The sequence below is a fragment of the Pteropus vampyrus genome, unplaced genomic scaffold (assembly GCF_000151845.1).
Source record: "Pteropus vampyrus isolate Shadow unplaced genomic scaffold, Pvam_2.0 Scaffold29, whole genome shotgun sequence".
NCBI classification, from domain to species: domain Eukaryota; kingdom Metazoa; phylum Chordata; class Mammalia; order Chiroptera; family Pteropodidae; genus Pteropus; species Pteropus vampyrus.
The window spans coordinates 6,784,132-6,811,844 of NW_011888810.1; the positions used below are offsets into that span (position 1 = coordinate 6,784,132).

The 27,713-nt window shown below is 35.2% G+C and overlaps 1 protein-coding gene and 1 non-coding gene across 8 annotated transcripts in view; both read right to left on the reverse strand.

Moving 5' to 3' along the window:
• Positions 1-27,713, reverse strand: part of CNOT1 (CCR4-NOT transcription complex subunit 1) — an 80,986-nt gene that overhangs the window by 4,021 nt on the left and 49,252 nt on the right. For 2 of the 7 annotated variants that reach the window (XM_011356659.2, XM_023528579.1), the window contains 27 exons: positions 26,634-26,780; positions 25,397-25,521; positions 24,874-25,160; positions 23,967-24,045; positions 22,018-22,248; positions 21,598-21,738; positions 20,494-20,673; positions 18,831-18,947; positions 18,357-18,467; positions 17,948-18,025; positions 17,589-17,766; positions 16,640-16,770; positions 14,919-15,215; positions 14,112-14,252; positions 13,914-14,018; positions 13,162-13,281; positions 11,876-12,067; positions 11,163-11,305; positions 10,463-10,571; positions 10,194-10,363; positions 9,286-9,538; positions 6,884-7,132; positions 5,805-5,968; positions 5,496-5,613; positions 4,258-4,359; positions 1,422-1,595; positions 422-571 (listed from right to left, as the gene is read on the reverse strand). In XM_011356659.2, coding sequence (XP_011354961.1) covers positions 422-571; positions 1,422-1,595; positions 4,258-4,359; positions 5,496-5,613; positions 5,805-5,968; positions 6,884-7,132; positions 9,286-9,538; positions 10,194-10,363; positions 10,463-10,571; positions 11,163-11,305; positions 11,876-12,067; positions 13,162-13,281; positions 13,914-14,018; positions 14,112-14,252; positions 14,919-15,215; positions 16,640-16,770; positions 17,589-17,766; positions 17,948-18,025; positions 18,357-18,467; positions 18,831-18,947; positions 20,494-20,673; positions 21,598-21,738; positions 22,018-22,248; positions 23,967-24,045; positions 24,874-25,160; positions 25,397-25,521; positions 26,634-26,780 — 4,292 coding nt within the window. The remainder of the gene's footprint in view (positions 1-421; positions 572-1,421; positions 1,596-4,257; positions 4,360-5,495; positions 5,614-5,804; positions 5,969-6,883; positions 7,133-9,285; positions 9,539-10,193; positions 10,364-10,462; positions 10,572-11,162; positions 11,306-11,875; positions 12,068-13,161; positions 13,282-13,913; positions 14,019-14,111; positions 14,253-14,918; positions 15,216-16,639; positions 16,771-17,588; positions 17,767-17,947; positions 18,026-18,356; positions 18,468-18,830; positions 18,948-20,493; positions 20,674-21,597; positions 21,739-22,017; positions 22,249-23,966; positions 24,046-24,873; positions 25,161-25,396; positions 25,522-26,633; positions 26,781-27,713) is intronic. The other 5 variants (XM_011356663.2, XM_011356661.2, XM_023528580.1 and 2 more) reach the window with 5 other exon arrangements.
• Positions 19,703-19,840, reverse strand: LOC111737643. The gene has a single exon (XR_002779499.1). It is a non-coding gene; the product is annotated as a small nucleolar RNA SNORA46 (small nucleolar RNA).

Below are 27,713 nucleotides of genomic sequence, written 5' to 3' on the forward strand. Positions count from 1 at the left end.
TGTACTATCTCAATTATAAAAAAGATGGAGAGGGGTAAAGTTGTGGTCCCTCGGTGAGGAAAGACTGGAAAGAATAACTTTAAGTCATTTTCTACACTGCAAATTAAACTATTTCTTCAGGAAATAGTTAAATAGTTAAAATCTTAGAGGAATGATTACCAACAACAGGCTATTCTTACAGGAAATCAGTACATTCCCTGGTCTCCCCTTCCAAGGTTACTGAGCTTTGTGTGTCACTAGTAAGATGAATTAATAAAATGTACAATCCAGTTAATCTCATCCAATCATCAGAAATGACAGTATGTTTTAAAATCTTTTAATCAGGTTGAAAAGACTAACTCCCAAATAGGCCACATATAAGATATAAGACTGTGCATGGAAAATGCTTTCTCTGAAAGAGCTGAGAGCCAAACCAATTAACCTGTAGGTTGCTGCGCAGATCAGATAGAAAAGTGACCGGTGATCGAGTTTTAAGATAGGAATCCAAATCCTTTTTGAACTGAGGTGGCATCACTCCAGTAAAATTGGTGAGAATCCGGGGCGCAATATTAATTTCACTCAACATATCCACCTGCCACACAGACAAATATAAGAATCACAATCGGAAGCATTCATAGGTGTTAACTGCATATTATATCTCTGCTAGTAAGTGCTAGAATTTTTCCTAAAACTATACATATTCTAAATGCTGAGTGAGCTGCTACTTTTTATCTTTAATTAGAAGAATTGGTATACAAAATGATAGGAATCTCTCATTCTACAGTATATTATCAATGTAAAATAAGGCAGGTTAGGTACCTTTTGTAGAGAGATCTAATTTGACCACTAGTCATTTTGTTCCTGGACTTGAATTTCAAAGTAAGGGTACAGAATGAGACTCCTCACTCACCAAAAGCCCCAGTCTTGGAGAAGACACCCCAGCAGAATAAGACATTATATTTGTTACTTTAAAAAATATTCATGTGAAAGAAGTAGAAAATATGTAAAAATTACAGTACCCATGTCAGCTATGTAAATGGTCTCTCTTCTCCTTGACGTCAATTTAAACAAAACACAAGGACATACATACAAAACACCTGTGAAATACGGGCATTACAAAGGTCTTTGTTCTCCAATTCTGTACCACAGGGGCCCACCCAGCAAATGATTGGTTTGACATCTAGAGGATGAGGTTCTATAAATATAGCTAAGTTTTGTATCAAAATTAATTGAAAATAACAACTAGACAAATACGGGGAACCAATAATGAGCAGCAAAATCATACCCTATTCAGGCTTAATAAATAATTGCTTCTCCCCAAAAGCACTCTTATCCAACAAATAACTGTGTGTATGCTGGGGGGTTCAATAGCCCACTTACCAGAGAAAGGACTAAAATATTAAGACATAACTTTATTTTCCTTGAACTGTCTGAAATTTTACCTTCAGATTGGGAGTAAATGGGTCTGGGAGCCTCATGTTTCTTGGGAAGGCACTCAGTATCAGATTTCTTAGCTGGATACAATTAGGTGGGATCACATCACAGAATCCATAATGGTAATCACAAAGGAACTCAGGGAAATCATGCAAAAGAACCAGCAGCACTCTTAAAGTGCCCTATTTAAAACGCAAAACAAAAAGTCAAGAAAACACTGGCTGATTCCACACTAAGAAAACAAGAGTAATATTTTTACTATTATGAATTTAACTCAAAAAAAGCAAAACTATACTTCAATAACAAAGCTATAGGTTTTAATCAATAGTAACATCACAAAATACATCTGGAAATTATGAAAAGCTAGGTGTCAGGTATCAGGAGTTTATAACCTTAAATACATAACATTAGATAACTTTAAATACGTAACGCTAGAAGAGGATGGACAAAAAAATAAAAATGACATAAGCTTCTATCTTCTGAAACTGGGAAAAGAATAGCTAATGAAAACCAAAGAGAAGGGCAGATATCAATTTTTTAAAAAGTACTGAAGTGGGGGTTGGAGGTAATCAAAGTCAGAAATTGTTTCTTTGAAAAGATTAATAAAATTGATAAACCCTAATAAGACAGAGAAAACCACAAAACCAGTATCAGGAATGAAAAAGGACCATCATCAGTACAGGTCCCATAGACATGAAAAATAGTTTGAGAATATTAAGCAATTTTCTGCTAATAAAGTTGACAATTCAGATAAAATACACAAATTAACTGAAAAATACAATTTACCAAACCCCAACAAAAACTCTGAATAGTCCTTTATAATAAAGAAGTTAAAAACGTTGTTAAAACCCTTCCCACAAAGAAACTCCAGGCCTAGATAAGACGGCTTTACTGGGAAATCCTTACAAATATTTAAGAAAAAATTAACACCATTTTCACAATCTTAAGAAAATAGAAAACATTTTCCAACTCTCAATGAGACTAGCATACTGTTGATACCAAAGCCTGATATGAAAATTATACAAAAATCCTAAATATTGAAAATAGAAATCAGTGATATATCATGACCACATGGTCCAGGAATGCAATGGTGGTTTAAGTATTTGAAAATTATTAGAATTACAGCACTAACAGAAAAAAATACATGATCTTGAATGCAAAAGGCATTCAATAAAATACCCATTTAATGATTTAGAAACTCTCAGCAAATTATGAATAGAAAGGCATTTCCTTAATCAGGTAATGGTATCTGCAAAACAAACAAAACTATAGATTTATAGAAACATAATACTTAATGGTGAATTACTGAAAGCTTTCCCCAAGATCTTTAATGAAATGAGCATGCCATTATCACTGTCTTCTATTCAACAATATCCTGGAGTTACTGGCCAGTACAATTAGGCAAAAAGAAAAGCAAATAAAAAACCTACTATTACAGGTAGATGAAATGATTGTGTGTATGTAGAATACTGCGCCCCCCGCCCCACAAAACATACAGATAAACTCTCAGAAAAAGTTTAGCAAGGTGACCGGATATAACGCTGGTATACAAAATCAATTTTTTTCTCTATGCCACCAACCAATAAGAAATAAGAATATTAAAAAGATATTTTTTATATCAAATATGTAGGATTAAATCTAAGGAAAGATATTCAAAATCTTTATGCTGAACACTACAAAGCATTACAGAGTAAAGTTAAAGACCTAACTCAATGGAGATATTCATGTTCGTGAATTGAAAGGCTCAGTATTATTTAGATGTCTGTTTTCTCCAAACTGATCTACAGATTTAGTGCAATCTCAATCTAAATCCTATCGAGTTTTTAGAAGAGAAACTGATTACAGTTTTTAGGGAAAAACAAAGGTACAGAATAGCCAAAATAATGTTAAGAGAGCAAAGCTGAAGAGGACTTGTACAGGCCTAAGAATAGATCAACTAGAGAGTTATCCATAAACATGTAGTCAATTATTTTGACATAAGTGCCAAATCAATTCAATAGAAAATGAAGGACTTACATGGTGCTGAAAAGCCTTATATTTATTGAGATAAGGTATAAGGAAGGGGAAGGAAATGTACCTCACATACACAAAAATAAATTAGATCACAGACCTAAATGTAAAAGCCACATTATAATGGTTTCTTGGGCAGGGGGCGAGGCACGCACAGAACAAAATACGATCCGGGAGTAGTTTTTTTTTTACACAAGACAAAAAAGGCAACATTTAATGAAAGTTAAAAAAAAAAATAGTAATTTTGACTTAAATTTAAAATGTCCCTTCTTCAATATACCTTACTTTAAGAGAGTAAAGTAAAAAGACAAGCCACAAGACATGTTTGAGTATACATCAACAAAGGGCTTACATCCAGAATATAAAGAATTCCTATCAAAAATAAGAAAAATGCAGATAATCCAATAGAAATTAAGCACAAGACTGGAACCTGAATATCTCAAAAGGAAAATATTTAAATGGCTAATCTATACATAAAAACCTCATTATGAAATTAAGGAAATCCAAACTAAATCCACAATGAGATCTTATTGCACAACTGCCAGAAATGGTTAAAATGAAAAACAGACGATACCAGGTATAAAAAGGATGTGAAAAATGGTAACTCTAATGTGCTGCTGGAAAAGTTAACTGGTATACACATTTTGTTAAAACTGGTAGTACCTACTAAAGTTGAACACATGAATCCCTATGATCGGGTGCTGGTTATGCAAGTATGTTTGGTTTCTGCACTTTTTAAAATGTTATACTTTAAAAGCTTAGTAAAACAAATATTAGGCCACCTCATTCCTAGTTAAAACTTTCAAGTGTTAAATTTGAATTATTTTTAATTACCTTGTAGAGGATTTGCATAGGTTTGGTGAGTTCCACATTTCTAAGGAAAGGTGCTAAATATTTGAATAAATCAATCAGTAGCTGTGCATACATAGGCCATCCCTAAAAGAAAGGAATGTACATAGGTCAGTATATTCAGCTGCTGTTCTGCCACCAAAAAAGATGCCTAAACAACTTATACTGTAACTTCATACTAGTGTAACTAGAGAATACTAATTAAAAGAGAAGCAAAGCTGAAGAGAACTTGTACTGGCCTAAATACCAGTACCTCTCTTAAAGACTCACTGGCATTACAAAAGGAATAAGCATAATTATGGAGATAGTCAGACATGGTTATTTCCAACAAACTGGCTCCAAAAATTCCAAAACATACAGGTCCTTGTGCCTGCCTAAACAGGGGAGGGAAACCTTAAACTGCAGAGAGCAAACAGAAACTGACAGCTAGGTCTGTTTTCTTAATTCCTTCTTTTAATTAAATCCTGGGTCTCAACTGTTTCTTTTCCTGCTCCCAGCTCCTCAAGTCCAGCCTGCTCATCACCATCCAATTATACTAATTATGTTCATTCTTAGATAATTATATTCAATATACTGTGCTGCTCCTCCTGCAATTCACTTTTCTAACCAAACAAAACTAACTTCATTTAAGGATTATTTCACTTTCTTTTTTGCCAAACACAGAGCACTCACATTTTTCTCTAATTTGAAAGGCCAATCAAGGGTACTCTCTGCAATAGTAATTTATGATCCAATTGCAAGATGACAGAGAAAAACTTCTTATATTAACTGTGTTCACATTTACACTCAAACCTCTTTACTAGAACTTGATCTTAATTCCTTCAAATACAGTGACCAGGGGACTTCTACCTTGAGTGTGAGAGCCTTTAGCACTCAAGAGTATGAAACCGTACAATTGGCAGGTTCCAGAGCTCTATCACCCTGACTTTTACACAGATGTCTACAGAGGTGGTCTAAACTTTCAACTTTTTTTAAAAAGCCTTTAAGAGATTGACATAAGTGGCTCACAGGACACGGAGAAGCAATCAAGGCCCTAATCACTGAGGAATGTATCAGGCAGAGGCAGTCAAGCATTTGTTAATCCTCTATGATTTGATTCCCTGTTAAATAGAAAAATTCCCAACTACACTTGAAGAAGTATAATTACTACTAAATGACTAATAGTGCTAATAAGCCCCAGTTAGTTACAGTCTTCATCTGTAGGAGATAAACTGCAGCCACACCTTCTGCTGTGGCGTATGTGCCAGCATTCTTGCAATAAATATCCGATGGGAGATCAGTTCGAGCCAGGCATACACAAAGCCTGGAGCTTTGGTAGGCCTCAAGATGTGGAATGTATTGCTGAAAGAAGAAAACCTTTGTGAGAAGCACAGTCTAACTTAAATATAGTGAACACATAAATATAAGTAGACAACACGCAAGTTACACCATGAATAAACATGCCTAAACCCCACCAAAGTTCTACTCAAATGTGATTACACTAAACCAGCAATCTTTACTAAGAAATCTCTATTAAATTCAACACTACTCACCAGAAAGCTGTAAGTGTCTGGAAATTAATGGTTTCTAGTACATGCTCAGGTGCATTGAGTTCCAAGAGCAGCATGATAAATATTCGATGGTAGGGAAGCTGCTGAAATTCACTTTGCCGAACATCATGATCCTGTAGGAGAACTCCCACTACTATACCAAGGACCTACAAAGCACAAAGATTAGAGCTCGTAAAGCAAGAAGATAATTCACTTACCCCTCTCTATAGTCATGCTTTTTTATCTTGCATTCTTAAGCCACATTAAAGAATATATACTATCTGAACACAAAATTATATGCTGACAGCCAAAGGGGCCATACAATGATTTGATTTGGCCTGCAATTTTGTATGTTTTCTTTGAATTTCAACACCCTCCAACCAGGAAGTATACTCTCCAGATTTCTAAAGCTCTAGAAATCAACAGAGTACATCATATTTTATCACGGTGAAACAATCTAACAACCTAAATTTTCTGGTCTGACATGAAGTTGACAATAGACAAATGGTTTATATTTCTCTTGTCATTTAGTAGATGGGGGCCGGAAAAGGTGTTAGGTTGCAGAAGAACTGTCCTACACGTCACTTAATTTTTCCCACTTAACAGTGAGGAATGTGATAACTTATTTGCAGTTACCCAAGACTGAACTCTAAGTTCATTTTTACACTATTTTAATATTCAAATCTGTAAGAATTCCACTATATAAATCAAAAGAAAACTGTACTTTGTCCCTCTGAAGAAAACCAAGACAACAACTGCAATGTTACTCATGGTATTTGAGTTGCCAATCTGTTATCAGTGGATATATACAGCCACCCCATGCACAGTGATTCTCCATTCAGTGATTCTGTGTATAAGAGCAAATCTTACTAAATATCTTCTAGCACAGTCATTACCAAATATTAACATAATGAAATACATTCTTGTGGGGGGGGTCTCTCAGTTAAGGAATCATACTTTTTCTAAAATTCAACGATTATAGTTACATATTATCTATGAATTTAATTTCAATACAGAAAAGGGTATGTTACAAAATGTTTTGGGGAAGGGATTGGGTCCTTAGGCAAGAGAAGATTTCAGACCTTGTTCAGCAGATTAATCTTTGTGACAGTGTTGGTGGCCTCCCCTGAGTGCTTCACTAGCAGTGCAATGAGTCGAACAAAGGCATCCAGGTTGTGATAGCACTTGGCTCGGATCATGGTGGGATTAGCAGCAGGATTGTGCTGCTGCTCTGCCTGAGCACGGTAACTGATTTCAACACACATTTCAGTACACAGACGAAAGAACCTTGTTATGAGGTCATCAGTCTTCAGGATTCCTTGCTGGTGCATCTACCAAGGGAACAAAAATATAAAAAAATACAATGAGATAATATATACAAATAAATTTTTTCATGCTTAAGAAATAGTCTCATTTATTCCTACTGTCACACTTCCAATTTTTACTTTGTAAAAAAAATGACTTGTCCATTAAGGACCCCTGACAGAATTCCTCTAGTTTTAAGATTATTAGAGAACAGAGAAGATAGAAATTGGGAAAGATAATAACATGGCAACTCTGAACAGCAGTGCACAGACAAATAATTTGGGCAATTATACAAATTAAACCAATTTTTAATAATTCACAAAAAGTCATATTAAGACACTCTGTCCAAGGTATATTTTCCAAGGAGATTAAATTATATGTATTTTACTTTCTCAAAGAATTTAAGATAATTTCCTCCAAACTGACTTAACGAATACCAAAATTTTTGAAACTTCAACTGCACAAGGAAAATCAAGTAATAATTTGTAATAATAGCCACCCAAAGAAAACACCCACAAATCATACCCAGCTATTTTAATGCAAATTAAGTCATTTTAATGTAAATTAAAATGTAAAGAACAAGTTTTTCTTTTTAAAAGGATAAAGTAAAAATTTTATATGATCTGGAAGTGAAGCAGAGCACAGCAGTTATTTGGCTAGTACGAAAGAATATGAAGACAGTGTAAACAAATATTAAGGCTGCAGAGGGAGGGGTCAGTGCTTACTAAAGAAAGAAACCAAGCCCAGAATGAAAACTTGACTGTAATCTTAGAAAATTTAAAACAATTTAACTGTCCCTTGATAAGTAATATAACAGCTGAATTGACAATCATGTACCCCTAGCCAAGACAGAAGGCCAGTAAAGGGACTTTTGTACACTGAAATCTGAAAAATTTATAGGGGAGAGGAAATGACGACAGACCACTATGATCAAGATGGAACATAAGGAGGAAAGAAAGAATTCTCAAAAGGATGCAACAGGGAATAGAAAGTTTATATAATACATTTTCTTTTTCAAATGGAGGAAATGAGAGCTAATAACCAGCAGGAAGAGCTGAGACAGGTGCCACCATCCATACCCATGAAACACCGATGATCACAAAAACCAAAATTCTTCCATCCAAATCAGAAATCAAACTATAAACTTGCATTAACAGATTTTCATTAGGTATGTTTTTTAATTCCCTGGATTCTTTTAGGGGAGCTACTTAGTATAATTTACTAAGTAACATTCGTCGTGAAAAGCAAATCCAATTTTTAACAACTTCTAAAATTCAAATCAACTCTTCCATATTCAGTTGTCATTTATTTGATAATAGAACTAATTTGTAATCTTTCTTTGGTCTCAGTTTGAAGAAATATAATGGTAAATCTGCAGAAATAAGCAGATCTCTCTCCCTGAACAAACATTACAACAGTTCTACTAAAGGAATTCTAAGGCCAGTTCAGGAAATATATCACTCTTGCCAGCCACGTAATACGATTAGGACACACTGGCCAGGGGGTCTGAATCCCTCATAGTGGCTGAAAGCAGCCAATGAGGATCAAAAACAGAATGCTAAATGGTACTATGGTTCTATTTCTACGTATTTTTCTGTTAATCCTGTTTACAGATATTCCTGCCAAACGTAGTTTTTATCTGGGGACCTGTTTCCTAACACTTTAACTCAAAGTTCAATTTAAATCAAAATTTAATGAAAATAAATACTGGAAACTATTTCCCAAAAAGAACTCATTAATCAGTTTTAAGTAGATAAGCTACTTAATTTAGAAAATACAATAAAAAGCTCAACCATTTACAATTTTATTTTGTTTCCTTAATTTTTAAACATGGGCTATTATAACTTTAATTAGCCCATAATCCCATCACTGCTGATTATCAAGCTAATAGAATTACTATATATACCTGACAATGTCATTATTCATTATCTGACCCACTGTATTTTGTAGCTGTGACAATTGAAATGGGAAAAAGAGAACTAAAGGGGAAAGGACAACAGGGAAGGTTGACTTTACTGCTTACTGACCAATGACAAGGAAGCAAACTACCAATTTAACAGTAATGATGATGACATTTTTTGGTTTACATGAGTATGGAGGTAACTGTCTGACCACAGGACATAATACTGAGCTTTAATATTGGAGGCATCACGCCCTACTTATGTTGAATAAAAAGCACCTTTCTTTCCAAAAGCTCTACCTGTCCAACAAACGCAGAGAAAGCTTTGGTACTGTCACGGCCAGCTGCTGCTGAATGGTAGAGATTCACCCATTCCCTCAGAAGGTACTCTGCTTTCTCCCTCAGGCCTGGAGGATCATCATACTCTGAGGCTTGAGAGATCCCAGAATGCATCATAAAGTTAGGGCCTCCATGAGCACGATCAATCATTGCTTCATAGTTGGATCGCACTACTTCCATCAGCTGGGGCAATCTAGTACAATAAATCCAGAGTGAAAATCAGTCTACTCATGGTCGGGATTTCAGACACACAATTGGACAATTTGCTTATTTAACAGAAACCACAAGAGTGATGACCACTTTACCATTTCCATATTTAAACAAAACTATCCTTGGTCTCTTTATTATCTGTTTACTCATGAGGACATAATATGCAAATGACCAACCTCAGTTAAACCACTTCTTGACCAAAAAATGGTGCCCACTGAAATGGATCTGATGTTCATAGTCAAGAAGTATTCACTGCAAATGCAATGCCTACTATATGCCATGATTTACGTTATTTACTTCTCGACAGTTCTTTGAGATATTAGTTCCACTCTATATAAGAAACAGGCTTAGGGAGGTAAATCAACTTGCCTAAAATCAGAGAGATTTTAAGTGGCAGAGCCAGGACTTAAACACAAGACTGACACAGAGTCTCAAACTACATAAACTGCTCTACAGCAAGAAGGCTTGGCAGTTAGTTAAGCTTTCATATTTCAAGAGACAATGTTAGGGCTCACTAAAGCTTCCCATATGTTGTAGGTAAAGCAGTTTAACAGGTAATGTTAGTAAGTCTGCACATTCATTTCTAAAGCTTTCTTAGACTGCTGAATATACACAAATCCTAAGCATTTCATCCTCACCCTTCTGGAGCATTGCCTCTGGAGTGAGCATTAATTCTCATGAGGGTTTCAATGGTGTGGAACAGATCTGCCTCAGTAATATGGGCAACACTCCTTTCATCCACCAGCAGGATTTTTACCAATTGCATAGCAAATGCCACAGCCATGTAGTTTAAACCATTCTCCATTGACTGGCAACACAGAAAGCGCAATGTCAGAAAGACAAGTTACAGCAAACACTTCCCAACTACCAGAGTCCCTTTTCCCGTTTAAGTAAACTCCTTCCATACCTGAGCTAGGTGAAGATCATACTGCTGCATATTAACCAAATGATTGCGAATTAGCAACTCCACTGCCTCCACATTATATTTATATTCATCTCGACATTCAATTAGGCACCTAGAAAAAAATCAATGTTTATTTATATAGGCTTAACCATACTGTATCAAGTAAAATACAGAGCCCATTTTATTCAGTGGTAATTAATCTGTTCCAAACGAAGGATGTCTTGAGAACCAACTACAAATCAGTGTCCAAGACTCAGCCAGTAACGCAGGACAGTCCTGTGTTAAAACTCAAGCTTTGCTTTCAAAGCCTAGAAAACAAAGCGTTCCATTTAAGACATTAAAGCATTTATTTATATATGAACAGTACCTGCTATAAAATCAGTGAAATCTTTTAAAACCAATGATCATAGTAAAAAAAATAAAATAAAATAGGAAGACCAGATGTTGTGGGCATAAAAAAAAAAAAAAAATTAAAAATAAAAATAAAGCCAACGATCTACAATTTATTCTCCAAAGCAAAGTACTGGTTTTCTGTATCAGTCATGGGCATCAAATGGAAAAAGGACAACCATACAATAACTAGAAATTCCAAACATCCCGAATTCATCTTCCAGAAAAACAGAGAAACCTTTGGACCTAAACAAGGCCATGTATGTCAGAGGGCAGTCCAATTAAGTATTACTCATCTAAGATGGTTACTGACCTTGTGATCTGTTTGTTACACCACGGAGACCCATATGCACGGCCATCTTGAAGAGCTTTTAAGACCAAGAGGTGGCATTCCCTATAGCGCAGCAGCAGATCAGCATCAGCACCACTTGTGGCATCTAGTAAGCCCTCTACAGCCTATAGGAGAAAAAGTGTTCAGAACCATGAAAAATATACTCAGCCCAACTATCAAAGCCAAAAACCAAAACTTAATGCCAACTACAACATACCTTCCTAAGGCCTCAAGTTCACAATACTTCCATCACTCAAATCCTTTTCACTTACCTAACACAAACACTCTCTAAGTTCTATCTAATTTATGCTCACTCTGTGTTCTTTACTTTTATAAACAGTTCTACTGTTCCTTCATAGTCAAAACCCAATGCTCCCAACTTACTCCACACCCCATTACCCAAGTACTTGGATCAACCTGTCCCTCAAAATCTAAAGGGCAATCTTTTAAAGTTTCTTAAATAGTATTTCCAGAAAATCTTACCTTAATGGAAAAAAAAAAAATTTTTCCTACTTTACCATTTGAAACTGTCACAATTATATTCTACTGCGGCGAAAATCAGCTGCTTATTACAGAACAGAACTTACTTTATATTAATATTTAAAATCTTAAGCATAACTTAAGTAGATGATGTTGCAAGTCACTGGATACTTACAAATCTAGTTTCTTCTAAAAGTAACAGTTTAAGAACCAACCTTCTGGAGCAATCCAAGAGCAGCTATGGCATCCCGAGAGTTTCGAGATAATACTACAACCTCCAAAAGACTTCTCAGAGCCTGAGCTTGAGGGTTCATGGCCAATGTTGGTGGGATGGCATGTAGGTGCTGCTCCAGTTCTGTAATGCACTTATCATAAATTTGAGCTACATCATCTGTTGCCCAAGCTTGCTGTTTTAGAGAAGAAAACAACCGGAAAAAAAAAAAGTAAACAAAAATTTTTTTATTGGCACATACAGCAATTGAAAAGTCTATTGGTATGTTTCCTCTCCTTATTTTTTTTCATCAAAACAAGGAGAGATTCTTCCATTCTCCTTTCTGGACTATTCAGTCTTAATGACATTAGATGGGGGGGACAGTGAAGGGCAGGCATGGGGGAGAAGTATTTCACTTGATAGTGGAAAGCCTGGTAGATACCAACACAGTCCAGTGATGAAAGAGCATAATAAATAATGAAACAGGCTGAATCCAGCATCACTTGTGGCATCTAATAATCTCTTTACAGCCTATGAAAGTAAGAAATCAAAACCATGGAAAGTATAGTGCTCAGTCCAACTGTCAAAACCTGATAGGATAAAATAAGAACACAGCATTGTTTTCTGTGATATTCCTCAATCTATTCACAAGAACATATTGGAAAAACCCAAATCAGCTAATTCTAGAAAATAACTGGCCTACAATCTGCAAAACTGTCAAGAAAAATGAGAAAAAACTGAGGAGCTGTACTAGACTGATCTGAGGGACAAATAAATGAAATGTGAGATTCTGAAAAAGGTCCTTTTACTGTTAAAAGATAATATTGGGACACTCAGTAAAATAAAACTTGAATGAAGTCTAAGGATTAGATGGTATTAGCCTATCAGTGTTAACTTTCTGGTTTCAATGGCTGTACTATGGTCACATAAGACAGTGTTTTTGTAGAAAACGCAGACCAAAGGATTCAAGAGCGATTGGTTCATCAAGGTCAGCACTTTATGTTCAAATAGTTCAGGGAAAAATGTTTCCTCCTACAATTTCAACTTTTCTGTAAATAACTGCTTCAAATTTTTAGGAAACATTTCTACTTAAAAAAAAAAAAAAAAAAAACAGCAAAAAACAAAACCACCAGGGAAGCCATGTAAATTCCTCTAATTAGGCCGAACATGAGCATTAAAACAACCTCACAAAAAATTCCCCTTAAACTCCAGGAAGCAAGTGACAGATTAACTGACAAAAACATTCAAATTAAACTGTAAAACTCAATTTAATCCACGACAAGTATTTACCTTCATAGGCTGAGCTAAAAATCCCGTGGGCTGACTTAAATCATTAGTAGGCAAGAAGCCAGGCACATTGCGTGCAAATTCTTCATAAACAGCCAGCTGCTTTGGGTCCACACCACCAACCTTGGAAGAAGAAAACCAATTGTGACAGGATCCTCTTCACAATCAAAGGAAAATTTTTTTGAAAGTGGAAAGTTTGCATGGAAGTAAGCACAGGGGTTGTGAGAAGGGACACAGGAGTCATTAAGATGTGTAACAGCATGACTGAATACGCATGTGTGTGCACACGCCGTTTCACACTTCCCTGAATCCTGTCAGAGTCACCCTCATTTATAAATTCGGTAAGAGTTTTTCCACTGGAAAAATGCCTCTGATAGGACCACACTACTGCAATTCTCCAATGGAGCTGGTAGAAATGATTAGATTTTTTTAGCATCTTATCACTGATGAGCAACTAGCAATAAAAGCACAAGTGCCAGAAGAAAAGATCAAGCTGGGAAACATAAAACTAACAGGCATATGAACTCTTTACAGTAATAGCACTTCAACAACTGGGAGCAGGGTGGGCAGGGAGCACATCTAAGCTCTATCCATACCTTCTCCACAGGTTGCCTTTACACGAAACGCTACTAAGGTGAGAAGCCTTCTCTGAAACAACATTTAACCTCACTGTCCTAGTCCTGGTGAGGAGTTGAAGCAACAAGAACAGAAAGAAAACAGATGGGGCAAGAAGAGACACAGCCCCCAATTCTCACTTTCAATCTGATTTGCTCTGGCATCCGCTCAGCTTGGTATGTTAACACAACAGGATCACAGTACCTGCGCCCTTCTTGCCTAGCATGTTTTCTCAGCTCAAATTCCTGCAAATGAAAAAAAGTCACTGAGGTTCTTGTTATGAGGTACTTTCTTAAACAGGAAACAAAAAACTTAAAAGGCAAACGCTAAACACTTACAGTTGCTAATCTCTTGTCCATCTCAGGGCCTGCTTTTTCTACTGCAGTCTTCTGAATAAAACAGCAGGCTAATTCACAATTGTCCTGAGCTAACTGAGCAGCTGCCTGATCCATCATTTCCCTTTGTTGTGGGGATGCAGTCTGTTGGGAAGAAGAGAGACGAAAGAAAAAGATTTAAAGCTTTCTGTGGAAGGACAAGACCAAGAAGGTAATAAATGCAGTGCTTAGACAAATGAAGTTTAAAAGTTCTCACTGTACTTATGACTCACTGGCTGTGACCATGATATAGTCTAACAATCCTCTTCATCTGTACATAAAAATACCACTCACCTGAAATATCTTAACCATACTGTTGTGAAGACAGTGAACAAATATGAAAACAGGAAAGGCATTATTAAGTGTGATACCTGAGACTTAAAATTAATATAATTGAGTTATTTGAAGAGTATACACTTATATGTGGACACATATAAAGTCATTTTAAACATTTTATACTGTCTTACTCAAGTGCTTCAATCTAAATTCTTCATGGTAAACAGAATCAAGGTTATTATTAATGTATGCATTTTTTAAAAATCTTTCTTTAAATCAATAAACAAATATTTAGGTATCTACTATCTGCCAAATACTGTGTTGAAAATATAATAGTGAGCAAAAACGGACATGATGCTTTACCTCTCAAGATTTACAATCTAAGAGAAAGACATCAAACAAATATTGTGACAGAGTTAAGTGAAAACACAAAGAAAAACTTTCAGACAAGCAGTTAATGAGTTTTGTACTACAGCAAGGAAATAATCAACTTACACGAAGAGCTGAGGCAAAACTGTTTTTCAGATTCGTAGATATGCTCATGAGCAAAGGTTCCCTGCAAGTAATCATAGCCATGCCAGCTGTCAAGTTACGCATCATGTGATGAGCTGCTATTCGCATTCGAGATTCCTCAGAATCCAGGGCAAAATCCTTCCTGACTATTTGCTCACAAGTAGTCATGGCAATCTTAATTGATCGATCCACCACAGGATGGACCAACTCCTGGACAGCCCGTTCAATCGCTTGACGTACACACTGCTTCAACTGCGGATGGGCCTGAAACAAGGGAATCTATGTAGGAAAAAAACAAGTTATGTCAACAGCTTGTTTAAATAAGACAATTCAATTTTCACCGGTAATCACACCCATGATTTTGGAATTGCTTCAAGGTTAACTATTAACTACCAATTTCCACTTTAACCAATAAAAAGCTCAAGAATCAGGAGCTGGGCTACAAAGAGAGAGTAGTATTCAGTATATACCTTGTGATGCATAATATGTCTTTGATTTTTTTCAAAAGTCTAAGTTTAATGGGCAAAATTGTTCAATACAACATGCATTACCTGATTCAAGACACACTACCTGCTCAGGTAAAATTGTGGCTCAAGTACTCTTAAAGTAACTTCTTTAACAGCTTAGAGAAATACAAAAAGAATCAAGTTTACAGAGAAAATGCTTTCTATGCAACGTATTGCTACGAATAAGTCCTTAAAATAGCAAGCATTTTACATTATTGTAAACTGAAGCCTTTTGCTCCATTTGAAAAACTGTTTCCAATCTTTTCTCTGGTATAAAATATGCCCTAAAACTCAGTCTCTTTAACTTAATTGCTAAGAAATTTTTAAAATATTAATGAAGAACACACAAAAGTATTCAGATTACTGGGAGTTATATGAAGGGGAATCATGATTTCTAGATCTAGGTTTTTCCTTCAGATACTAAGCACCACATTTATAGAAAAAAAGGAAGGCCAGTTTAAAATGATCTCTTTGAAATCATTTTAAGTCCTTTAAATACAAAAGTTCAATGGATTAATGTTACGCTTGTATTTGTGAACATTGTTTTTCAAAAGCAAAGACCATGAAAATTCCACATATCTGATTCTGAACTAAAAAATGTTAAGCATACTAAAAGACTGAAGATAACCAATTGTCAATCTGAATATACACAGTAAAATACTGCCTTTAAGTAAATAAAAAGGATTGATGAGAAGTTATTTATCAGTTTAGACCAGACTGCCTCCCAGAACCAGGCCACAGAAAGATAACTTAAAGATTGAAGTCCCACTTCCAGACTCTGACCTGGAGTTTTCATATATATACATGAAATCAGCTCAGTTCCAGCTATCTGAGAAAAAAAAAGTGGCTTAATGCAAGGGTAATGTGACATGATAATGAAAATAAAGAGCAAAAAAGCTATGGATCTTCTGATCTGTGTAAAGGAATTCTTGGAGATTGTGATTATATTGCCAGTTGTCTTATTTTTAATATCATGGGTTTGGACATGCAGTAACTATATATTATGTCTAGTCACAATGACTATTTTTAGAGCAGAAAAAAAATCCCAGCTATACTACCATAGCTGTTCCTAATCTCTGGCTCTCTGTACAGAAGCTTACAACCTAGGACTCCACAAAGAAGGGGATAGCGGAAGGCCAAGTGACCAGTTTACCCAGTTACAAAACAGAGGTGGGGGACGGTATGGTGTCTACTTACTGTTGGGTTTAGAGTAATGTGTGGTGCCAGGCCTGCGAGGGAATAGACATTGATGTCATGGTAGCTGTACTGTGGCTGTGGTGGAACCGTGGCTGTACAGGTGGTACTGGTAGCTGGTGTCGTAGAAGTTGCTAAATGTAAAGAGATAACAGCTAATAAAAAAAGCATATTTCCTGACCTTACTATAAAATTATCAGGATATCGAGCAGCTTTTATTTCAGTAAACTAATAGGATTGGGGGGCCATTGGTCGAGGGTGGCACAGGTCACATCTTCCCTATCCTGAATTATAAGGGACATTCTGTGTGGGATTTAAAAAAACAACAACAACAGAGATTTGAACAAAGCATGTAAAACTATGTCAGTGGCAGTGCCCATTAGCATGGAAAACAATTAAGGGGTCATGCCATATTAGAAGGCCCAAATCTTGTTGGATCATTCTTTATTATAAGTGAGTATTTTCAACCTAGGCTGTTCCCTGGGTCATCTGGGGATTCTTAGCTACTGAGGGCTCAGCAAGAAAAGCTGGTTTATTCTAACCATACCTCCCAAATCATTTGTTCAACACCACCTCTATAGCCCCCACACTTCCAATCCTCTTGACCCAAGTAAAATAATCCCCTCTCAGGGCTAGGGTCTAGCTGGTCTGGCCATTCTCATATTTAAGGAATAACACAGACTGTCATGCCATGGATTCTGAAATCTCAAACAATATAAAAAATAACCCGGCATAATTAAGAATACAATATAAATTACTCAGATAGATTCTAATACAGTAAGACAATGCCTAGATATTGCTAACATTTCCTTAATAATTTAGAAAGCTCACCAAAAAATATACAAAGTTTCAGCACCACATACCGTAGAACAATTACAACTTGCCATATTCATGGAGATATACCATTTAAGAGAACATTTTAAGTGCAGATCTAGCTAATTATCACACTTACTTGTGGTTGTGATGGGAGGGAGTTCTTCTGGCTGTTTGACATCTTTCTTTGGAGCAGAGAGTTGCTCATCTAAGTTCTTTAGGCGATCTTTATCCTTTAGGAGGTTTCCAGGTTTTAGCTCATTGATGTCTAATGCAAGGTTCTTGCAGAGGACCTCAATCTCAAACTTCAAGTTTAACTGAATAATTCCAATATTCAATTAGAATTTTTAAAATAAAAATTTGGTTTTATTCATAACATACACTATTCTTACCCAATTATTACAGAGTTACTTTCCCCAAAATACTCTACTTTTCCTGTAAATTTTAATAACGTCAAGGCAGAGAATATTCTAAAGAATAAAGAAGCAACAAATTTACCTTTAAGTCATGTTCCTGATGTAGCTCAGCTAATACATTCATAATTGCCATTGTCCAGGGGTTGGGTGGCCTAAAAACCTAAAGAAAAGCTATTATGTTAAGCTGGCCCCAAAATCACTTTAATTTGTATTATTTAAAACAGTTTAGCATTTACACTTATGTGGCCATAACAAAACCCCTAGCCTTCCCATCTATATCATATTTCAGTAAAAAACCAAAACCCAAAATCACCTATTAGAATCAGTCCTATAATTCTACTTAACCTTTCATATTGGAAATCCAAGTTTACCTGAGAAAAACTGATTGAAGCAGAGCTATGTTCATAAGAACTAAGGATATAACCTCTTGACCTTGTGCTGAAACAAACTCTTAAAATTTAGCCATTGATAAAATATTAAAATCTACTCACCACACTACGAATGCTAGACTCTAAGACTTTGGCAACAAAGGGCACTACATAGAGCAATTCTTGCTGTCCTTTAACATAAGCCTCTAGCAGCAAAGATTTCACATCCAAGTCCTAGAATTAAAAAATATATATATTTTTAAAGCTGGTAATATACTTCAAAACCCCGTACGAAGTACCCAAAGAAAGGAATCCTATTAAACTCATCCTCAAAATAGTAATCAATATAATATCTGACCCCTGCCTCACAGAAAGGAAGTAGTGACAATCATACTTCAGTGGCTTTCATTTATTCTGCTAAACATTGGGACCATGAATGAGAATGCAACTGGGGATTTAAAACATGGGCCAAACTCTTACAAACATCTAATAAGCATTAAAATAGCCCCAAATAAAGTCAAGACTTTTAGACACAATATGCTGTATACATAACATGAACATTCTCAAGTTTTACATGAACCTTTAGCTGTAACTTACAGTATGTAAGATGGGTTTATTTTTAGCTAGTGTAATCATTCCCAGCCAATGTCCCAAGTTCTTCAGCAAAGAACGATCTGAGAAATTGGCTGCAGCTTTATCAGAGGTCAGGAGAACCTGAAAAATATAGAATTAAAAGTATGAAAATGAGCTTATGGAAAAAAAAACTCAACTAAATGTTTGAAAATTCCATTAACCTATGGTAAAAACGAGCTATCAATTACGAGAGCATGCCCCCAAAGCAGATCTACTCCATACTTACTAACACAGCACTATTTTGTTGTGTTCAGTGACATTTTTACCTTTACATTGTTTTAATAGGTAATATAACATCACACAAAATACAAGGTACACAGGTTAAAAGTGTCGTGTATGCTCCCACAGAAAAGTATTTTAAAACTGTGAAAATATTAGCTAATTTGAAGCACAAGACCCAACTGTAAATTATTTTGAATAGCTAAATTTAATCCAAATGACGACTCTATCCATGCTTCTAAATCCTTCAAGACAACAGGCATATGAAGGAACATAACAAAGATCACAATATCTACTGCAATCTTTGGCATTATCCAGGTGGCTGTACATCTCTGGAGAAAAGACAACTTTCTGAAATACAGTATAATATTGCTTATAAACATCTTTGCAAATATCTAAAACACCTAATCCATTTCATTAATTCTCTAGTTCTTACTTTCCTAAGGGGAACAGAACCATCACCATATATCCATCTACTACATGGTACCTCTTAATTTATGGCTATAAATTTAAATATACAATTTAAAATTCTGTTTAAAATATCTCGAGATTTTGCTTCCAAGTATGTGGAAACTTTCATATATCTCAGTCATCCTTGCTATCAGATAATAAAGTAGTTATGTTCCTTAACTCCATGCAGCAACAGCAGAATGGCACAAAGTCAGCTGTGCAACAGGAAGAGCCAGGAATTCTTTTGCACTACAGCGTAACCTATAATGAGGAAAATTCTCATTCACAGGTTTAAATATAGTGCTGGCTCCTAAGCCCATATCCTAAGTAATTCAGCAAGGAATAACCACAGCTGTATGCTGGTTCACATCATTTTCTTGAAAAGTTATTCATCCTAAGAAATAAAATACTTGAATTTTATGAAATAAGCATTCGCTCATTAGGAAGAGTCTCACCTTAAAATAACTGCTCAGAATCCTAAACAACAGCTAGTCTACAAACAGGTCTAGAGTTGAGAGAGATCTAGCACTTAAAGATGAAAACAAAAACATTCACTGCAGTAGTTTCTTTAATAGAGAAAGTTAACAACCTAAATATCCATTAGCAATATACATCCATACAATGAATTTCTATGACTACTGAAAAGAAAATGGACTAGAGCTAAGAGCATACTGCAAATAAAACATGGAGATGAACAAAAGCAAGTTAACATGCAGAGAGGGTAAAGATTTATAACCATGCATATAATGATGAAAATAAATTCAGAACAAATTAAAGAGGACATTCTTCATGAAATTTAGTTCTGTATTTGAAACAAATGGTGGACCAACTTTCATAGCTACCTAATATAGAAAACATACAGGGAAAAACAGTAACACTCCACCTCCAAATTTTCTGTACAATCAAGTATTTCCAAACTCGAAACAGAAAAGAACAGAAAAGAAAAACTAAATCTTACTTTGATGTTTCTGTAGGTCTCATTTAGAACCATCTTATTAAATTCAGGATTCTTCAGCGTGTCAAGGAAGTTTGAATACAAGCTGTGAAAGTTTGGCTCAATACTGACTCTCTTCATAACCAGGTATTGTGAAACCCAAGGCATAAATTCTTCCTTCACAGTTTCCTTGAGTTCTTCAACCTAGCCAACCAATTTGACACGTGAAGCATACAATTAAAAGATGATAAAATGTGGTTATGTGTGTTGTTTCTGAGAACAATACTACATCAGATGGCTTCTTGCAAAATTAGGAGCTAAATCACCATGCTATCATCTCTCTCCCCCATTATCAGAGATGCTATGAAGTACAGTATGTTTTATTCCATACTAGTATAGAGTCAATCATCTCTCAAACTGGGGGGGATTAGGACTGAAACATCTATGGCCGCCTTCAACTTTAAAATTATACAACAGGTAGTCAGTCCCTTACCCCCAACTTTCCCAACTTTCCATCTGACCAAAAGAAGATAAACTACTAATCTATAACCTGCCACTAACAGACCTAACACCAGAACTATGTTTCCCTAAATTTCTATCTCCAGGAATTATCTATAAAGTTTAATACTTCTTTTCCAAAAAGGATATTAAAGGCTTCAATTTTTTTTCCACATCAATTATGGTGGGATTGTAAAAGACGTTACTTGCATATATCTCAAACCTAGTTGTTTAGGCTAATCTTACTGGCTAACAGAGGCATTTCCAAGTATTGTCTTAGCACACAGTCTTGTAAAGCAAGTATATGCTTTTCACAGGGTCTACCTCAGTTATCAGGCACCTAATAAATGCTCTTAAAGGTCTCTGGGAGGGACATGACTTGTAACCAGAAGTACAAATGAAACTTTCCGTCATCATGAGATCATAAAGTTTATTTCAAGACATCTGTAAACTCACTACAGAACACTACATTTAAAACTAGTGCTATTTAATGTCTACAGAAACCACACCACTGTTACCCTCTACCTTTAAAGTATTAAAAAGGATGCAGAATGTCAAATATAAATCCCCCAACCCATTAGGAATAAGAGAGCATTCATAGTGATATATAAACTATTTCATCATGCTCACCTTTTGTGTCATATTCGACTGTGAGAGATTGTTGAAGATAAATGCAATTTTCTCCTGGATATTTTCTGGGGGCTCTACAATTCTTTCAGTTTGATCTGTGGCCACAAGCAATGTATCTATATTTGTAGTATTAATAGAAGGCTAAAGAAATAAAGTACATAAAATAAACAAATTAAAATGTATAAAAAATACACACGGTGTTTATGACTGTGCACTGGAAGTCCTGGCAAGACTATGTATTAAACTATTAATAGTGGCTGCCTCTGGGAAATTTGGGGAAGGAAGATAAAGGGAGAAATGTTGGTCTTTATACCTTTTTTAGAAGGCATGTGTTTGTAGTAAAATTAAAATACACGCTCGCTAATGCTTATATTACAACATGACAAATTTTAGAAGAGAAAAAAAGATAAACCTACTTACTGGCACATCTTTCTTAAAGCTGACTCCAGTTGGCCTGGTGACTGTAACCGTTTTAGCAACAGTGGTGGTTGTTGAGGTGGTTACCATAGTGCTAACCTGACCAGCAAGGGGTGCTTTTGCTGGAACCTGGGCCTGAGCCTGAGCCTGAGCCAGTGCAATACTTCCGGGGGTTGTGATGGAGCCCTGCATTTTCACAGGAGGATCTCTAGACTGCTGTCCATACTCAATATACTGTGGGGGCAGGGAGAGGAAAACACATTAATAGAGTTCTTAACAGAAATAGAAAAATCTAAATTACACTCCCCTCACTTCTGAGAGGCTAGAAATCATCACAGAGTACTCTTTGGGTTCACCTATCTCTTATTCCTTGCCCCATCCTGGCCCATATACCCAAATATGACACATAAACAGATACACTGCAAATTCCTTAGGAGATTAAAACATTAATATTTATGAAAAAACTTGTCTAGCAAAATAACTTCTAAAAGAGTAGCCACAAACACCTGCATATAAATTTAAATTCCTTAATACATGTATACTTTAAAAGCTTTTAAATTTATATAGTAAACTGATCTTTTTTAAGTGGATGCTGATGAGAAACCTAAGGCCTAAAAAACACACTGCAATGTGAGTTACCACTCAGTAATATTACTACAAAACAAAAACACACTGTACACTGCCAAGCCAAGTAGAGGGTAAGCGATGATACTGGATGATCTAGGACAGGTATTTTTCATTTCACAGAATAAACTTTGTTCCCATAGCCAAATTAGAAGATTCCTGATATCATTTCCAACAGTCTATATCTGGCAAAACATAAACTACTATCTACATATTCAATAACTATTCAAAAAAGGACATTTTCAACTAGAAAAGATAATCTCTGAAGAGAATATAGCCCTTCAAATTGACTAAGTATAGAAATACAAACAGTGGCCTCTCCTTCCCCTCTCTGGGGACCACTGTTTCGTGTGATCACTTCCATGCCACCCCTCTTGCTCTCCAGTCTTCTGAGATCTACATTCCTGGCTCTTAATTCCAAATACATTTGATTGTGATAAGCCTCTAACCTCACGTCCTAGCTTTTCAGAACTCTGCTTTCCTGTTTCAGTACTATAGTTTTGGTACATTCCCCCGACCTCCTCACATAAATCAATATACACCTGCCTCTCGGTCCATGGTGTCTTCTTACAAACTACCCCAGGGGGATGAAGCAGAAAGCACTGGACTAAATAATAATGTAGAATTAAAAGTAGATTCAAATTCTGATCTGATTCCTTAAAATATGATCTTATAAAGCCATTTATCTGCTTTGTATAAAATAAAGTTAAATATTAATCCACTTTCTTTTCTGTAAGCTATGACCAAAGACAAAGGTATGAATATTTACAAATAAGCTAAAATCAATCACTCTAATAATGATTTAGAAATTTCAAGATCTTGTAAGATGGCTTAAAATGTGTATTCTCTGGCCCTTAGGGACTGCCCTCCTTTTCAAGAAATACCTCAAAGAAATCAAAGCAAGTGGTAAGGAGGCTGTATTTTTGAGAAACACTGATCTAAGTTTTACATGAAACAGCTTTGAATCATATTTAAATCAGAGGAATATTACTCATTTTTATCCAAGATTCCCATTCCAAATCCTTTTAAAAATAAAGCAAAGTTTTTCTTGGTAACAGTAAAAGATATCTATTCAACAGCATTATCTGTTTAAAATACAGGTGAAAGCATTTTATTAAATCACGCAAAACCATTGCTTAGAAAAGATAATCCAAAAATGACATTTTTTCATGACCTATTATTAAGGTGAAAAACAAGCAACAATATTATATGTATACCTATATCATGCCAATCTTTAAAGAAATCTTAAAGCCATTCCCAGTGTCCAAAATCAAATTAAAATAGATAAACCCTCCAACTACTTACTAGAAAGGTTTTAGGTCGCTTACCTCCTGTAAATGATGTGGAAACTGCATAAAGTGACTGATAGAAGCCAAGTGCTGACAATACTGGGGATAGTCCTTCAATCTGCCAAAGAAAACATTCATTCGTTCATTATTTTATGGAAGACCAAACAGAAGCCGTACGATTAACAAAAATTTTCTTCTAAAGGCTATTCTAGGCCACTTCTCTCATTCTACCTATGAAATACCTTACCTGATGAGAATGCCAAAGGGAAAAGCACATAAGTAGAGGGGAAAATATTTATGAACTTCACTCCTTTTACATCACAAAACAGAATATATGTTTTTTAAAAGGTCTTATTTTACTTAGATTATAATGAGCCACTAAAACTGCTATCTGTTAACTCTAAAATGTTCAAAAGGTGAATGGAAAAACAATTTGTACTTAATCCTTACAATGGGATACTGGTCAGCAAGAAGAAACCACTGAAACATGAAGCAACATAGATGAATTGGAAAAGCATCATGCTAAGTGCAAGAAATCACTCATACAAACTGTGTATGAGTTAATTTAAATAACACTCTAGAAGACAGTTGATTGCCAGGGGTTAGAAGTGGGGGAAGGTGAAATTCAGAGGGGAAACAAGAGAACTACTTGGGGGTGATGGATATATTCAATCTTAATTGTAATTGTAATTGTGGTAGGTACACAACTGTATAAATTTGAAGAACTGTACAATAAAATGGTGGTTTTCACTGTGTATAAAGTATACCTCATTTTATAACTGAATAAACAATTATTTTCACATCTTCCTTTTCTACTTCACACAGTTGTTAAGATTAGTTAATACATGTATAATGATGGGACATGGCAAGAAACAGTTAATAAATGATAGGTATTATTTCTCCTTATATTATAAAGAGAAGCTTCACAGGAAACCTATCCACTCACCTATTTTTAAATCTATCTAGTGCAGCAATCCCGAAATAATACATTTTGGATCCAAAAGGCTTGCGTAAGGCTTCAAGAACATATCGCAGGGCCAGACCTAGTGCCATGTAAGTGACCAGTCCTTTTTCAATTATCCCACCAAACAGGCAGGCAGTTATATGTAACTCTTTATCAGGGTACTGGGGGAAAAACCGATATTCTTCAAACAAGTTCCTTAGCATACAATTAAATACTTCTCGTTCTCTCTTTATGGTAGAGTCTTTAAACCTCTGTAGCATTTCTAATACCTGGAAAAAGCAAGATAAAAACAATACACACATAAAAGAAATTTATTAAGAGCCTTCCTAAAATACTCTTAATAGACTTATTAAGCAGAATAAACAATAAACTGAGCTTGAGATGTTAAGGTTTCAAAAGATGCACAGATATATCAAAACACTTTGAAATAAATTTCTAAAAACTTTAAAAGGGGCATTTAAGATTTACCCAAACCATAAAGATTTCGATCATTCTAGACACTCACCTCATCAACAGACATAGTTGGATGTGGTGGGTGATTATATATTCTCTGGAAATAGCTGTTTGCTTCATCGTCTATCTCTTTACTAAAGTGCTGGTTTGCCTCTGGCCACACCTGAGACAAGTCCGCTGTTAGAAACAGAAAAGCAACCAGTGGACATTTAGGCTCTTACTTTACTCCCCATAAAACACAGAGGGCTAAAGTTACCAATATAGTTTTAATATTAAGGGAAAAATTAAACTGAAATATTAAGTAGTCAAGTTTCAATATTTAAGTGTTTCCGGTTCACATAAAGGATTTAAACAAAACTGTCTTACAACTATAGTTCTACCTTAATATTTTCATCAGAACTTTAATTATGCCATGAAAATCCACTAGGTTCAAATTCGCAATGCACTTACCCTTAATACAACCTCATTCAAGGTTAACAACTCTTTACTACTTTATAATAAACATCACATTCAACATATAAGAATTATCGATGCATGTGTATGACACACCCACATAAACACAGAGCATGCTACAAAACATAACATTCAAACAAGCCTTTCACACTATCATTTTCAAGTCAGTTGGTATAGTTTGAAATCTCATATAATGAATATTTCAGTCTCAACAACAAGGTTATTTATAAGTTAATTATGCCTATGTATTGACAAAGAGAACTTCTTGGACTCTGAGAAAAAACTTACTAAGGAGGTGAAAATTTGTAAATTAAATTAATCACATATATTATGTGGCAATCTGTATTATATATAGTAAGATGATATATATCATAAAGCTATAACCTTAAAATAAAACATAGTTATTTTATAAACTCCTAAGCTGAAACAGAAATCTAAAATCCTGCTCTTGATTTGTCAAAAAATAACGACAACAAAATTTTACGGTAAGTATAAGATTTTTCTTTCTAAATATAAAGTTTTACTTTTCTCTTTACTATACTTTTTACTATTAGGATAACACCCCTAAGGCTGCTAACTCTTATTAATCCTCCATCACTTTGTTCCAGCAATCCAGATCAAAGGTAGTGTTATCTCACATTTTCAATTCGGTAATTCAAATTCATGAAATTTACTCCCACTGATCAAGGAGGACTATCAACATATGGCCCTACTAACAATATGTTAAGTCAATGTTTTGTCCATATAACTATAGAAACAACAAATTGGACATATAATCAAAAAAGTTTTATGTGCATCAGTCACACTTCACAATCACAGACAACACTACCACTTACAAGGTTTCATCTTACTCTGCTGGAATGTAGGCTGGTTCAGTCCAGAGGTGCCCAGTTTCCTCTGTACAAAAGGATCGTTATTCACTGCAGGGAGTCCAAGAGCCCCAGTTCCTATACCAGTCAGGCTGCCTGTGCCAAGACCACCTACTAGAAAGAACGAAGCAGCCAGAAGTCTTATCATTACTCATGTTCTTGACTTCATTCACATCAAAAATATAAGTTCTTATTTAAAAAGTCAGGGTCCCTGTTAGCTCTCTTGCAATGTCTATTTAATTTTAGAGAGAATCTAAAATAAATAGATGAAAACAATGTCAAAATTTCTTTAGCATTTAGAATTACTAGTTTCTTTATATTCTTGATAAGATATTTATATGCAAAATTTTAATTGTACATTCTCATGTGTGATATAAGGTAGTCAAAATAAGAAAAACTGGCTTGCTTTCCTCAATGATTAAAATTGAAAAATTTCATGTTACTACCTTCTAAGTTAACATCAGCCAAGACTTCTTTCTTTATTCCTAACTCTAGCAAACAATCTTACAATAGTTAGGACTCTGCTAAGAAGGCTTTACTAAGTAAATTTGGTGTACATAAATGAACAGTGAGGCTAGAAACATATAGCTGCAGTGTTAACTAGGTAATAGTGGCACTATCTTTGTCTTTAGGTTTTAATACTCTAAAATTACAAAGACAAAAGGTACCTATAGCTTAGAAGAAAACAAGTGGGTCCAAAGACGGGAAAATGTAACCTTTATTTCAATATAAAGCTAAAAGCCAAAATATTTTAAGAAACTGACAAGTTTTAGAGATTTACTATCATTTTCAAGGTAGGTGAGGTACAGTGAAGAACATACACCTGAATCTAAGTGTGAAATATTTCCAACCTTCATTATACAAACCTTGAGTAATTCATAAAGCTGTGAGTTCTTGATCTAAGCTTAAGTCCTACAGAATTTGTGATTAACACAAATTATTACCATCTGGTAATAAAGAATTCTTACTGAATTTCACTAACTTTAAAAATATGGTATCTAAATTGCAATTCAAAGAATTAATATTATAATAGTATAGTGTTTCTCT